Source organism: Rhamphochromis sp. 'chilingali' (genome assembly GCF_963969265.1).
Source record: "Rhamphochromis sp. 'chilingali' genome assembly, chromosome: 19".
NCBI classification, from domain to species: domain Eukaryota; kingdom Metazoa; phylum Chordata; class Actinopteri; order Cichliformes; family Cichlidae; genus Rhamphochromis; species Rhamphochromis sp. 'chilingali'.
This window is the reverse complement of record NC_137946.1, coordinates 26232068-26248071: the sequence shown is the minus strand read 5'-3', so window position 1 is coordinate 26248071 and position 16004 is coordinate 26232068. Positions and strand designations below refer to the sequence as shown.

At 39.7% G+C, this 16004-nt stretch overlaps 1 protein-coding gene across 2 annotated transcripts in view; it reads right to left on the bottom strand.

The window, feature by feature from the left end:
• Positions 1 to 2745: 2745 nt before the first annotated feature.
• mcama (melanoma cell adhesion molecule a) overlaps positions 2746 to 16004 on the bottom strand; it is a 59389-nt gene continuing 46130 nt past the window's right edge. Inside the window, exons 11-16 of one of the 2 annotated variants that reach the window (XM_080867000.1) lie at positions 12325 to 12455; positions 11990 to 12131; positions 9319 to 9354; positions 6384 to 6510; positions 5293 to 5410; positions 2746 to 4845 (exon numbers count right to left, since the gene is read on the bottom strand). In XM_080867000.1, the coding sequence (XP_080723126.1) occupies positions 4837 to 4845; positions 5293 to 5410; positions 6384 to 6510; positions 9319 to 9354; positions 11990 to 12131; positions 12325 to 12455 (563 nt within the window). In that variant the 3' untranslated portion in view covers positions 2746 to 4836. The remainder of the gene's footprint in view (positions 4846 to 5292; positions 5411 to 6383; positions 6511 to 9318; positions 9355 to 11989; positions 12132 to 12324; positions 12456 to 16004) is intronic. The other variant, XM_080867001.1, reaches the window with a different exon arrangement.

Sequence of the window (16004 nt, the reverse complement as noted above, 5' to 3'; positions counted from 1 at the left end):
ACTGACAGAGGCGAGGCTGCCGGACACTGGCGCCACCGGGCCCTCTGACCACCACCAGTAGGCAACGGGTGAAGTGTCTTGCCCAAGGACACAACGACCGAGACTGTCCAAGCCAGGGCTCGAACCGGCAACCTTCCGATTACAAGACGAACTCCCAACTCTTGAGCCACGATCGCCCCCCAGAAAAAAAACCCAGTAAATCCTGTTAAGAACCCAGAATACCCTGGAGTTGTCCTGCTGTTTTCTGGCTGTCTGATGCCGCAGAAATGTTGCAGCTTTAATCGCCCCAAACCAAAAGAATCTTAAAACGTGTGCGTGCGCTGCTCCTCCTCCTCATCTTCCTCGAGTTGCCCCAGAACAGAGACCACGAATGTGTCTTCAGTCCCCTCAGCTTTGTTTTCACTCAGTCTTGGCGTTTTGTATCAAGGCAACCAACTAAATGGCACTAACTCCAGGACTGTTGTAGTCCTGATGTGTGATGACGCACTCAAGGCTCATTGTCCTGCTGAATCACTGCCAGAGGCTCCTCCGTCTCACACGCTTTCTCTCAGTGTCGCCGGTAACCTCGGCCGGTGTGTTGGTTCTGATCCGCTGATTAACAAGGAGTGTGTGCGTGCGCTTTATTCATGTTAACTAGCCTTCTCAACAGGAACTTGCCTACTAAAAAAAACTGTCTTCATTGCTTTATTATTGTCTATGTAGATATTTTATTTATTGTGTTTTTAATATCCTCGGCATTCATTGTGTTACAATGTTTTCATGCCTAAGCCATTAAGATTTTTAATTAAACTGTATTTTCTTTAACATTTGATCTGTGTGGTTTGTCACTAAACATAAGCAAACAGATTCTCTATTAATGTGTTTGAGCATCAGGTTATTTGCATTTATCAAACTTTATGGGACACGCTAATGAAACGATCCTGCAATAACAATTTTAAGACTTGACACAGTACGCTGCAAGACTGTCATCTGCAGTGCATCACATTTGTAAACGTAGTGGGTCTCCAAACATTTACTGCTGCATTATTCTGCATTCATTAGCGGTTGTGTTTCTGGCTACATGCTGAAAGTAAAGCCAACGTTCTCCACAAACTCCAGGAGGAGCTGCTATTTCTCCTTTGTTTACTGCTAGAGAACTTGGTTTGTCTGCTTTTATCAGACTCAATTACTGAACAATTCTGCCTGAAGCGAGGTTAATGAGAGTGTACTCGACAAATTAAAATATCAAAAAGGGTTCAGCAGAGTTGAAGGCGACTGTAGAGTCACTGCAGGCAACTTATTAATCTAAAGGTGAGCTGCGACCACTGTGCTATGAATTATGTTACAGTTATGGGACACTGGAGGTGAATACATGTTTTAAAAGTTAGGTTCTCACATGTTTAAACACAAGTTCCACTGTTTCTGCATGCAGACAGTTTTGGTTTTACTCGTCGAGGTTCTGAGATTTATCTTAAATAACATTTTTAAGTCTTTTTCCATGAGTAACACCTGCCTCCTGCTTATTATCTAGACAAAGTTATAATATGGCTTTGTCAGTTTTTTGCATTAGAAAACGTTCCTGTAACATTATACCCAGCAGCCTACATGTGTATAAAGGTATGCATGACAACGGCTGCACATTTCATTCATTCAGTTTCTTTTGTACTTCATGGGGTGGTTTAAATCCACCATCTGGCCAGGGCCATTCTGCATGGAGTTTGCAGGTTCTCCTCATGTCTCCAGGGGTTCTGAGTACTCTAGTTTCCTAAAGATATCCACTTAGTGGGTTATGTTAAGTAGTGATTCTACATTGCTCATGTGCAAATAGCTTTATCTCTGTTGTTGACCTGTCAACGTTGTACACTGCGGGGATAACTCTGGGATAAATGGGGGGAAAAAATTGCATGATAAATCTTCTGCCATCACGTAAGTATGGCTAAGATTGACAAAAGGTGTTTGTTTTAAATCTTCAACTGTATTTGAGAAACAGAGGAGCTGATGTGGGTTGCAAAGTAGCTTGCTTTGAGCAGGTTAAATACTGCAATCTGTGTGAGAGATGCCTATTGGATGTGTAAAAGGGTGTCTGCTGAGCCATCACAGCCTGAACTAACACTGTGCTTAAAATGTTCAGTGTGCATTTTTCCTGTGAGGTACCCAATCACACACAATTTATTTCTGATTTGGGTTCTGAATTTACACTCAGACATCAAACCTATTAAGAACCTCTGAAACAAACCAGCTCACTGGGTTCCTATGTGTTGTTCCCCCACTGTTAAATAAACACTAAATGCTTAAAGCACAAACTTTCAGTGTAGAAAATATGATGTACTTTTGCGCTTTTCCCTCAAAAAAACCCGTCACAGGCAGCAATCCATCCAAGCAGCAAAAATGCAAGACAAAGCCAAAGTACCGAGTCGTAGTCATGGTGGCAGCGCCTCCTTTGGAGGCTTTACACTAAATGAAGAGAGAATGGCTGATTTGATTCGCAGCTACATGAGCTAACGCTGCCTGAATTCATTGCAGATGTGAGCTTTGTTTTCTGACCTGCCTCCTTCCAGACTCCAGCTGGAAATCTGAGCTACTGTTGGAGTCACTTCCAGTTCGTGCTGACAGCGGTTTGGAGGCTGCACTCCTTCCTGTCTTCTCACTGTGGGACTGTGCAGAGCTAACACACTGAGCTCACATTTGCTGGGGTTCATATTTAGCCTCTGGGTTCTCACTTCAGAGCTCCCTTATACCTCTGCAAAAGTAATAACACTTTAAATGAAAACTTTAAATGAAACTTTATTTGGCTTTATTTTCTTGCGAAAAATATAAAAAAAATGCAAGCTCAAAGAATCACATGTACAGTACTCAATTTACACACGTAGAGAAAAAGAAAGAACACAACATTTTTTTCCCCACCAGTGAAAAAAATCCAGAGCAACAAAACAGAATCAGAAATGTTTCACTGCACACAGGACACTGTCGGCGTTATGGCTTCGTGCAGCTTTTCTAAACCATAATGACAGTTATTGCCTGAGGACAACCTGTACCTGGATATTTCTTCCAACTTCAGCTCAGTGGTACAAAAAAAAGACACAAACCAAAAGCAGATAACAGAAAACACATCACTACTTTGTTAATGTTGCAAGTCATTGGGGCAATGTAGCGCTCTCAGCAACAAAGTGTATCTTTTTCACAATGATGTACACAGTGAGCAATATTCACAACACTGGGCCAAAAAAAGGAGCGCACCAATATTTTTGCCTCTTTTCCCTCATCAGGCAGCCGGACTGCATTTGTACAGAGTGTTTAAGGTTAGCCACAGTTTCTGCCTCATGTACTATAATTACATGGGAGTAACAGAGTTGAGCACTTACTGAAATATAAATCGTTGAAGGTGTTTCAAAAAGCTTTGAAGATATTTTTCAAGAAACAAATCAACGTGTTGCTGTGTACAGAAGAATGGAGGCATAAACTCTTGTTTACATTGTACAAATGAGTCGAGGAGAAGCAGCTCATCATTTCTGGATATTGTTTTTTAAACACTGTGAGAAGAGTCTTCCAAATATGTTCAGAAAATCAGTAATGTTTAGTTTTCAGACTTCTGGGTTTGCTGAAGATTGTTCAAGCCGTTCTCCTCCAAAATGACAAACTGTAGACTGATATTTCAAGGTTTGAAAAAAAAGCACTTGCTTTAGTTTGGCAGTCCATAACAGAAATCTTAATGTCTGCAATTTATTTTTGTTGAAGGTTTGTGATAGTTTAATGGTAATGCCAAGCCAAGATTATTTTAATCAGTCTGGCACAATGCTGACCAGAAAACTAAATGTTCAAATCTCAGGTCTTCGCATATAATTTCTCAAAGTCTACAAAAACAAAAAGTGTGGCTGCCTGAGGGGGGAAAAAAGCGCAGAGCCTGCAGCCAGACTGGAAAACAGTATCTGCAGCGTGTGTGTTGTCTGGACTCACACATGCAAAAACACTGGGACGCCTTTTCAGGCAACTAGCTCTCAGTGGAAACACAAAGCAAACAGCAAACAAACAAATTCAGTGTATGATGTATTCTCAAAAACATAGGCACAGCAGATCTCTAACCTTTGACCTTTTCACCTTCAGTAATAGTTCAAGGCCACCACTAGCAAGTCTGTACAAACATGTATTTACAAACAGTACACGAGCTTGACAGCAGTTTCCAAAGAAGCTGCCAGTGTGTTGTGTCGTTTTGACGCTCAAATTAGTGTTGGGATTAACCTGCTGATGATCATCGATTCGGGCTGAAATTACTCGTCCTTTTCTTAAAGTCAAACACACTGACACCCTCTCAGTATGACTGTATCATTTGGTCTCTGACAACACGTCCTGCCTTAAACATCACCTGGAACCATGAACACGGATCAACATGCACAAGACCCAGACGCTGCCATGAAATGAAAATCTGAGTGCCAAATTCCTTAAATAACAAAATATATATAATATATACACTTTGATAAAAACAAAAAATAAAATAACATGATGCACGTAAGATGCCATCATACACACTGAACAACAGCAAAGAGCTGAACACAGTTTCAGGAAGTAGTACAAGAACTAATGAATGGAAGAAAACATTCACTCAAAAGAAAATACAGATCTCTATGTACATACCTGTGTGTGTTAATGTGTGTGCGTGTGTGAGTGTAATGTGCATGTATGGTTGCAGTTCTGTGTCGATCATCTGAATACTGCTGTGAACAAAGCACGGTGGGTCGAACATCCAGACTGTGAGGTGGTGTTACTCTGCAGGTATCAGGTCAGTGGGAGCGTCTCCTGCCTCTGCTGTTCCAACACACACCCACTGCCGGCTTCATTTATCCTGCTGTCTGCTGCACATCTTCACAGGGGCTTCACCGGAGACAAAAAGGAGAGCGTCAGCTTCTCAGATACTCCTCTCAGTCCAGTGATCACACTGAATAAATCCTGTTTCCAGCTGCATGCACTACATGACTGTTATTCTATATTTATCACACATTCAGTGCAGCCCTGAATGTTACCCAGAATGCGACGGCACAAATGTCTAACTTGGATCAAACATTTAAGTTTAACTGAACAGCTACCAAACATGTGAAACTAACCACAATATAGACAATTTTCAACTTCCACAGCCTTGGCAGTTATGTTAAATCTTCACAGAATAAAGGCATTTGATGGCAGTTTTAAAAATGCTGTCACTACAAAAATTGTTGTTGGTGTTTGATGAAATGAAAACTGCAGTCATGGTTCACACAAAATTACTGGCTATACATAGAAGTTGAGTGTAAATTGTGACTGTTCATCCACAACAATAGTTACCTGGTCATTAGGGCCCTTTTTGTCTCCGTTGACAGCCTTTAGGAGGACGGCTTCCTCATTCTTTGTGTTGGTCTTCATCTCCACAACAATCTCATCTTTGGTGGTCTTCTCTTTGGTGCTGACGACAGAAAGAGATGTTGGGACATGTATGTCATGGCTAAAGGCCCAGGCATCAGTGCTGGGCTTGATATGATGGCAAATTCCAATTTAGACAGTTTACCTCTGGTTTCATAGACTCAGTAATGCCATTTTTCCTTCTTTTATAGAACATACTAATCTTACACACGACTCAAATAGTCCTTTATTTTTTACACTTGAAGCACTTCACTTTACAGCCAATTCAGAATCACTGCTTAACCTAGCATGCATGTGTTTTAGAGAGCCAAAATCACAGAATTACTTAATCATTTGGAAGAAAAAATGGATGGATGGCTAGATAAATGGCGAGAGTGTAAACCCAAAAATATATAATAAAAAATATATAGTGTACACATTTACTAACACGTTGCAACAGTGCAAACTGGATGCAGGCGTAAAAAATATTGTTGGCAGCGTAGTGGCACGATTGCGTGACCGTGACCCTGTTGCAAATGTATCCCTGTCAGTTCCCTTTTCAAGATGCAAAATATAGGGAGAAAAATATTTAAATAAAGTGCACAAACTGATTTACAAACATCTACGATGTGCAATTTAATTGAGTTGATATTAAACACAGAAAAAGCATGTTTTGTGCTTTATATTGATAAAGAAACAACCTGGGTGTTAGAAAGCAGCACAACTTTTATAAATCACCCAGAAAACTAGCCACACCTGTCAATGCTCTTTAGGGCCTATTTAGTAAATCTGGCCCTCACAGAGTAGCTGGAGGCTTCAGACTGCTCTAGATAGCCTGTTTCAGCCTGTTTTTTCAACTCTTTTATCTCTATGATGCAGACGTTGCTAATATACTAATATCAGGGACATGTGATGCCCGTGAGCACAGAAGCTCCACCTTACATTTTGTTTGCCATGGGCAGCAAGTTATAAAGTTTAAGTGTAAGAATGAGCACAATCGGTCACCTTTAAGCAGAATGAGTAGAGACAATACTTACATCTCCTGCTTGCCAGAGCGTCCACAGGGGATTTTTCCCTTCTTGTGCAGGAAGTAGATTACACTGCCAAGGAAGGCCAGCAGCAGCAGACACACTATGATCACTACAATGATCACCCCACTGCCCTCTGCGTCACAAAAACACAGACAGAGGACACACTGATCATAGGTTCATCTAAAAGGTTAATCAAGTTAACCTAGTTAACTTTATCAATAACGTTTCTGTTTACTGGTTCAACCTGCACATAACAATCACACTACACTGAAGATACATGATTTACTTTAAATCACTCAGTGCTTTCGTGCCTGTTTCATAACATCACTGCAGTCGCCGGAGGAGCTTGTACAGCTTAGACTTTAACAACATGAATATGAAACAGAAAGACGGTGTCACATGTGTGGTGTTGTGAATTTTAAAGCTCTACCAGGGACTTAAAGTGTAAACATTATTGTAACGGCAGCGTTTTCTACTATTCTTCTCTTTAACTTATCTCTTGCAAAACCCTGTAACTATAAGGAAGTATAATGGGGTGTATTTACATACTGCATTACTTGCTGCTCTGCTACAAAGTAGTTTATTTAACAAAGTTCTTCTCTTTACGCGTAAGAAATAATTAACTGACTGTGAAATTATGTCTATTATATTGTCTCTATCATTTAACTGGCAGTGGACGCTGCAGTGCAGCAGGACTGTATGAAAAATCCTTTATTCATTCATTTATAATCATCATTTATTTTGCTCAGCATCTGTGACCCGTAGCCCTAATAATTGACTTCATTTGAATTGCATTATCCATCCAGAATGTAGGGGAGCTGTATTATCACGTCGAAGTCTACTGGAACAGCATTTGTAAGAAGTAATAGACTGGTGGGAAATAATACGAATATTTTAAAGGAAAAACAAATTCTTCCAGGGTAATATTGTATTTTGACTCAATGTGTCATTTCAAGTCCGAAATAGCATTCCTTGATGGCTTTTTCTCACCTCATAAGACTTGCCTGGTTGCATGCCATCATCAAAAAATGTCTTAGACACCTCATGTAGCGGTAACTATCACAAATGTTGTTTTAAGTACTTTGGGGGTGTTTATATGCTGGTCTGTCTGTGACCAATCCTGTCAATGGAATAGTGATGCAGTGATAAAACTTTACCGGTTTAGTAGCTGAAATAAAAGTGAAGGCAGGCATAGTCCAATCAGTGGGCACTGAAGGCATCAGAAACAGAGGCACCATGCCATCACTGGCATCCCACAGCCCTGTTACTCATTAATTTTAGTGTATTTGTAACTCACAATAGCAACAATCGTTATCTGATGGATAAATATGTAATACAAAAGCTTACATCCTTTCCTTTTAATCAAAAGTCTTTAAAAAAAACTTTTGCTACATATCATACAGCCACTGGTACATCTGTGTAGTCTCTCTGTGTCAGTTCATTGTATTGTCCGGGTCTTCTATGACTACAAAACTAGCAACAAGGCCAGGTGGTTATAAACTGATCTGCATTTTCTGTTCTTTTAATAAAATAAAAAACAATTAAACGCTTCCACAGTCATGTGTTCCCAAATCTAACTCCAAATTTCTCAGTTTAAATCTCAAATAAATTTTGTAGTTTGTATAAATTCCCTCGACTGCACTGCTCTAAGCCTTCTGAATATATACTCATTGCAATAAAGATGACAGCTCTTTGTGTCACGTTTATCTCCAAACAACAACGACAACAACAACGACAACAACAACATCTACGACAACGTAAAAACTACAAATTTAACCAAGTGGCTTAATAGCCTCTTTAATAGAATTCTTAACCTTTGCATAGGTGCGTGGGATGAGAGGCTATATAACCTTTGGCACTGAAACATAATTTTGCACAAACAATGTGAATGAGACACTCAGCGTGCAAAGACATGGACAGAGAGGTGACATGGGCAGAAGGATTAGAATAAAGTGATACTATTATCTTTCTATTCTGCTTTCCTAGAGAAAGATGCATCCAAAGCCATCCAATGTAAGGGAGAACTACTAAGAAGTTAGTTTTGAGGACTTCTTCAGGTGTTTTTATACCCGTGGACACACTTCACACTTCACAGTCAGAATTCAAAGGTCATGATATTTTTTTTGCATTTCATCCACTGAAATATCCACGAGTGTCCTGAATCCATATAAAAATTGAGAAGCACACCAAACACGGTGCATAGTGTTAATTCACTCTAAAAATACACATAACTGCAGTATTTTGAGTCCAGCCAATCTCCATGTGAGATAACTACAGCTCCCGATAACGCAGTAAATAAAAGTAAACAAGAATTTACTTCCTATGAGCACTCTACCCTAAATGGAGCACACACTGGGTTTTTTACTGTTGTTTTGGTTCCTTTGTATGGCCCATAGGGCCGATGAAGATTTAACAGTGACTGCTCAGATAACGTCAGAAAATTACTTTAATGCCCCTCGCCACAAATAAGTGCAAATTTTCCAGGTATGTAAAAATCTGCTGTAAAACAAGAGGGGTGTCTGGAAAAGTCAGTAAAAGTGAGACAGTGTCTGTTTTTAGTGTTTAATAAGTTATTTTATTTGTTTTAAAAATTCTGGTATAAATAAATAGTATTTGTACCAGGGCAGAGTGTTTGGTCTACGTACCATTCTAGCTTCTGCTGTGCTTGAATTTGCTGGTGTTACGATTTTTTAGTCTATATCAAACAGAATATTTAATGTGCCCACAGGCCATCCCAAAGATCTGCCAGTGAACCAAAGACAGGACTCGTATCGAGTCACTGAAAAGGATTGATAAATAATGTATGGACTTATCCAACCCTTCACTGTCACACACAAAACTTAAGTCAAAAGCGTGAAAACTGAGACACAAGTTGATAGAAAGTGAACGAAAGAAAAATAGGCGTCTTTAACAAGAAGAGACTGAAGGGCAATAATCTTACCAGGAGTGAAGGGAGCAGTTGTGGTGACCCTGGGAACTGTGAACAAGTAGAACAAAACTTAGAGCGGGTAGCTGTTCATGTCTACCAACATCCGCAGAGCACACACAGACACTCAGATTTAACTGGATTCTTTTCATTTATTATAAAAATCTACTTGGACTGTGTAACACAAGTTTCTGAAGCATGCAAAGCACTTTTCAAAGAATCAATAATGAGTCACTCAAAGATGTTCAAAAAGCTACTTTAACATGCGCCCTTATTCACAAGGGGTCGCCACAGCGGGTAGCTCCACATATTTGATTTAGCAGACTTTTACGCCAGATGCCCTTCTCGACACAAACCCCGAGGGATTTGTGTCTCCTCCTTGGACCGGAGCAGGGATTTTTCACTTGTTAGATATTTGATCATTTAAACAAAGATCAGTTTATTAGCTGGAACAAGGGAAAGTTTCAGATATTGTTTAAAACATAGCTACCAATTATTGAGTTCAGTTTGGTAGCTGCAGGCTTCTTTCGTTTTATTCAACTGAATGTGCTTTTTTTTTCTTTTACTTCGATCTAAATCTGAGGTTTAATGCAGCAGCCTTCAAGCAATCACAAGACTTAAAGAGATGTTAAAAAAAGAAAGAAAGAAATACTTTGGTTTTTCAAAGATATGTTTGAAAATATCCATGATATCCAAGAATCCATGAGAACCTTTTTATCAGTAATCATAGGGAGACGTGTAATTTTCTGAGAGGCCAAAATAGGTAAGAATCACTGCATTTATGTGATAAACTAAGGTGTGATGTATTTACTGTGGTCTAAACCTCTTAACAATCATTACCACTGACATTCATTCAAATTAAGTCTGATACGAGGTGTCATCATAAAGCCTTTGTGTGACATCCGTGTCACAAATGTCATGTAACATCCGCAAGTACCTTAAGAGGACACATTTTACTATCACAGAGACTGTCGAGGTGGACCGGACAATAAAACAAAAGAAAGCTTTATTCTGTCAAGGAATAGAGCTGCATCTATATTTCTTACAGAAGGAGACACAGACAGAGACTTTAGATGCTACTGTAAAATTTTAAACCCTTTTGCTATCTGTGACTAGAAGTCTGACTTTGTTTATCCCTAATCTAGAACTAACCTGCTCTGGAGCAGATTAGTACAAGCCTTCAGTCAGGAGCATGACCAGGAGCATGCTCAGCACATTCATTTGCAATATGAATTAATTGCTAAGGGTAAGATTATAAAAACCAAACTTCACGAGGAAACCACGTGAGCAAGTGGTGTGCACCACTCTAAGCCATTTTCAGTCATCACTCACCCTACTCGAGTCCCTGTAACTTTGTCCTTCAAACCTAACTTCCAGAGAGAGATTTTAAAGAGGGAGGAAAGGGATTTGGGAAGCTCTGCCCAAGGAATGACTTTAAAGGTGAGATTGGTCAAATTTAAAGCAGGTGTGTTTTTTTGATTTTTTATGGATGGGGGAGTTAATAGCTTCACCTCATGAATGCATTCTGGCCTAACGGGTCTTCTGAAAAAACAAAAAAAACCCAAAAACAGAAGACATGTTAGGCCTGGGCTTCTTGGGCTGAGGAGGAGGGAAAGTTCACCAAACCTTGAATGATTTGGGGGCTACAATAAGTTCATCAAATAAGAAAGACCCACGCTGAGTTACAATTATAGTGCATGAGAAGTAGTGATGTTTGGTTAAAATGTGACAATCAATTTTTTGGTGTGTCCTCAAAGTGCCTGAAAAATGCATTTAATCTATTTAATACTAAAAAGTCATCTGCTTGTTTTATATCATCTCACGGTACCCTGAGACTCTTCTTTGCAGACATGTATGCACGCAAACATCACCACATATATTTGTACCACATTTTCTCTATATTGCTTATTTTATTGTTTTTTATTATAATATTCATGTTGAAAGTCCAGCGTGTTTTTGAAAGTCGTGTATTTTCAATGTGCAAATACGAAGGAAATCAGACACTAACGTTGTGCACTGGGACGTTACTAATGATTAAGAAAAAGTATGAAGAAGATGTTTGAGGGCTTTCTCCATATGTGAATTCACAAAGCATAATCAACACACCAGCAGTGCCTCTACAAAATGTTTCATTTCTCCAACTGCACGGATAAAAGGAATCAGCATTATGAATACTGAGCAAATGACTTCTGATTAGATTTAGGAAAATAAATGTTTTCTGGAAAAACCATGTTTCCAATCTTTCCTTTTGCACAGTTATTACAGAGCAGGCGGCTAGTAAGTAAATGGAAAATGTATTTGAAGATTTAATGTTAGAACCAGGGCGAGCTAATGATGTTCATTCATTTAGACTTGAAAAGCAAAATAAGTTTTAAGTTTCAGCACTGATGCTGCCTGGAAGAGGTCAGAAAATTCTGTCCTCTTCATAGCTGTACTTTTTAACTCCCTTAATTAGCCAGGAGCCAAATATTGTGCAAGAGTTGTGGCACTGTGTGTAACAGTCCTGTCAAATGGGAATGCAAGCTGGAATTAAACGAGCTAAAAGATGAAAGAAAACTTGTAAAGCTCTTTAGCACCGAGAGTTTCCAAACTAGCATGCTGGAGCAAAGGTTAGCATTGGGAAAACATATATGTAAATGAAGTCATAGTTATAGTGTTCTGGTGTAAGTGAGAGAGAGGCACTTACTGGCTTTGATTTTGAAAATCTTGACGCCAGAGCCCCTGTCACTGGAAACGTTGCACTCAGCGGTGATGTCCGAGGTGACTTTGACCGATACCACGCTGTGAGTCATGTGCTTATGTGTTTTTTTATCCACTTCATGCCAGCTCTGTGGAGACACACAAACACACTAACTAAAGCTGGACTAAAGCTGTTTGAGAATACTGTAATAAATGCTAGAATCATCGTGACATGTAAACAATCATAACAAATCGAGCTAGCTTCGACTGAACATGAACATTGTAGGACAAATGTCATCTCCCACTGTGAAGTAAGTTTGCACTGCGAGGCAGACTAAGTACCTGGCTGCCAGTGATGTTCCAGGAGATGCTTGGCAGTGGATTGCCCAGAGCCTCACAGCTCAGGTTCACCACCCTGCCTTCCACTTCATCTAGCTGGACCTCCTCCTCTGAACCCACCAGTTCAGGACCACCTAGAAGCACACATAAAGAAATGAAGATCATTACATGTCAGTGACAACACGGTCAAACTCTCACAGCCTTAATGAAGTCTTTCTAGTTTAAGTTCTAAGAATCACCACAAATCCCATCACTTGGCTGACATTTACTGTAATTAGTTTTCAGGGCAAATCAGAGGGATGTAAAAACAGAGGGAGCAAGTCATGACCAATAAAGAGAGTGCAACAAAAACATGTCCACATATCTAATGCTGTTTTCACAATTCATTTTTTCCCTCCAGGTCACATAGGTCCTCCTCTCAATAACTTCTCTCAGAGAAACTAAAGGGCTTTGCTGTTATTGCCCCCAGACTCTAGAGTAGTCTGCCAGCCCATGTAACAACCTGTGCAATCAATGACGCTTGTACGTCACCTCTAAAACCTCAAAACTGCCTATTTTAGTCAAACATTTGTCGCTCTTCAATTTCAACAGTTTTTCCACCACTATTAGAGTTTGTGGGTTTTTTTTAACCCTATGTCTAAATTTTATTTTGCCATGTTTATTATATTTTATTGCTGCTATTGTTCTTGTGTTATTGTAAGGAGACCTTGAGGGTCTTAAAGGCGCCTATAAATAAAATGTATTATTATTATTAATATTATTATTATTAGGTATATATTTATTTTTATTTTTGACTTATTCTGAAATTGTTCTTTTTTTTGGAGACCTAGAAAACACTTGGGGTCAACTAATAGTTATAAAATGCATTATATGAATAAAATTGACATGACTTGATATGTGAACTCTGAAGAATGCAAATCAAGTCTGAAGTTGCCCAAAGCGCTCTTTTCTCAAATCCAACAGATGCAGGACACAGAACACAGAAAGCTCGATGCATTCTGCACGCTGAAAATACTTTTCAGCGCGGGGTGGTGTCTGACTAGAGCATGCCAAAGGCAGAACACATGACTGCTGTGAATTCTCCACATAATTATCTGCTCTACCCAAACAAATGGGGAAAATTCTTTAATGTGTTGTCTGAGTGATTTGCACATTTGCAATCTAGAATAGAGCTCCTCGGGGTCATTTCTCGAGTATTTTACAAATGGTGTGTAAAAGCTCGATTCTCAGGCACAGAGATAACAGTCCTGTTTTAGAAACCAAAAACATCCACATTACGAGGTTGCAGGGATGGTAAAGTTGAAGTTGCACAATTGTCACCCAAGAGGTCACAGTTTGTAAAGTGAATAGTTTACTAAATTAAGTTGATTTTCACTCGCTTTAGTTCTGCTTTCAACTACGGGCTGACTGACTAACAGTTACCAGTTACCAACATCCATTATTACTGCAATATATAACTGCACAAAATGCTAAGAAACAATTGCTAAATAGCTACAGTAGTAATTTGTACACTCTTTTCAAAAACCTTAAAACTGAACCTTTGAGTCAATTCATGCAGTTGCAGGATGGTGGAAATTATGAGTGTGACACAGTCAAGGCCCATGAATAGCAGCAAGTTGGTTAAATGGGGGGAAATTATGACTTTTTTTGAGTGGAGCAAACCACCATCTAAAGAAAAGAAGGAAAAAAGCACAGGAAGTCTTGCATAAGCTTGTCTTGTGACTTCAGTTGGATGTCAACAGCCCTCAGTACGAGCACTTCATCTGTCAGTAGACGTTCTCTAACACTAGCATGGTGCCAACCAAGTGTGAAAGACGCCCTCAACCAAACATGTCTTCTCAGAGAAACTAAGTTACTTTGATTTATCTTTATTACAATTTTCCAACCTCACCTAATTTTCACTCTAATATTGTTTATTTCCCATTGGTTTGTCGTTATTATTATTATTTTTTCTTTTTAGTCACGTTTCATCATTTTCTTGGCTCTCCACTGGGACCCAATCTGTGGATCGCACTAAACCATCCAACCAGTAGCATTACTGAGAGTTGAAAAACTGTCTAAAGTCTTTCATCTTTAATAAAATGATCAGCGTTCTGCTCTACCAGGTGTAACAATTGAGTTTAACATCCAGGCATCCATGAAAATGGAATTTATGACCTTTAACGGAGTTAGAAGTTAGCAGGGAGTTAGCTCGCTAGCTTCTATCTAAATACAATATAGCATGTCCTGACTGCGGGGTTTTAGAAACAAATTAAAACGTACAGCTCTGTTATCACTTCCAACATAACTGAAGACAGAAAACTAAACAGCAGTGACGTTTGTAGGGTTACTGAAGTTTGGCTAGCTGGTATATAATGATGTGCTACGTGACCGCTAGCGACACAGCTATGTTAGCATAATATAAACAAGCTAACTTTTTTTCCACTCGATAAAAGTTAACGTGAGTGTTCTCGGTGGTCAGGAACAAATGTAAACGCAGACTACTTTAGGCCTGGAAGTAGGATTCGTGATGACCGGATAGATAGTTAGTTAGCATATCGTTAAGGCTGGATCAGGTGAGACCGAACCCACCCTTGTTAAGCTGCAATAGCCTTAAGCTTCTGGGAATTTCCCATGATGGACAAATGTTTCTTCTTCACTCACCTCTTTTCATTCTGTGCCTTTATAAACTACTCTGTATTAGTTATTATTAATCTCTGGCCCTTTTCCACAGTCTGTCTTTTGTCTTGTCTCCCCCAACTCACCATCAATCAGGCAGAGGTTAGCCCCTCTGTGAGCCTGGTTATACCAAATATTAAAAAGGTTTCTCCTTTCCAATGTCATCAATGTCACTGCCAAGGTTGTGTGATTGTTGTTGTTTTCTCTGTATTATTGTAGGGTGTCTACATAACTCTCTCTCCCTCTATATACACACACATATATATATATATATATATATATATATATATATATATATATATATATATATATATATATATATATATATATGATGCCTGACAGGAGCTTCCATGTAGTACTGAGGCAGGTTATTGGTCGATTACAAGAAGGCCTATGACTCAATGCCCCACAGCTGGATACTGGAATGCCTAGAATTGTACAAGATCAATGGGACCCTAAGAGCCTTCATCAGGAACTCAATGGGGATGTGGCGTACAACACTAGAGGCCAACTCCAAGCCCATAGCACAAGTTACCATCAAGTGCGGGATCTACCAAGGAGATGCTCTGTCCCCACTGCTGTTCTGCATAGGCCTGAACCCCCTCAGTGAGATCATTAACAAGACTGGCTACGGATACCGACTACGGAACGGAGCAGTTGTCAGCCACCTCCTGTACATGGATGACATCAAGCTGTATGCCAAGAGTGAACGAGACATCGATTCACTGATCCACACTACCAGGCTATACAGCAATGACATTGGAATGTCGTTCGGACTGGAGAAGTGTAGTCGAATGGTAACAAAGAGAGGGAAGGTAGTCAGAACTGAGGGGATTGAACTACCAGAAGGCAACATTGCAGACATAGAGGACAGTTACAAGTACCTGGGGATCCCGCAGGCAAATGGGAACCATGAAGAGGCCGCTAGAAAGGCTGCAACCACCAAGTACCTGCAGAGGGTCAGGCAAGTCCTGAGGAGTCAGCTGAATGGTAAGAACAAGATCCGGGCCATCAACACATACGCC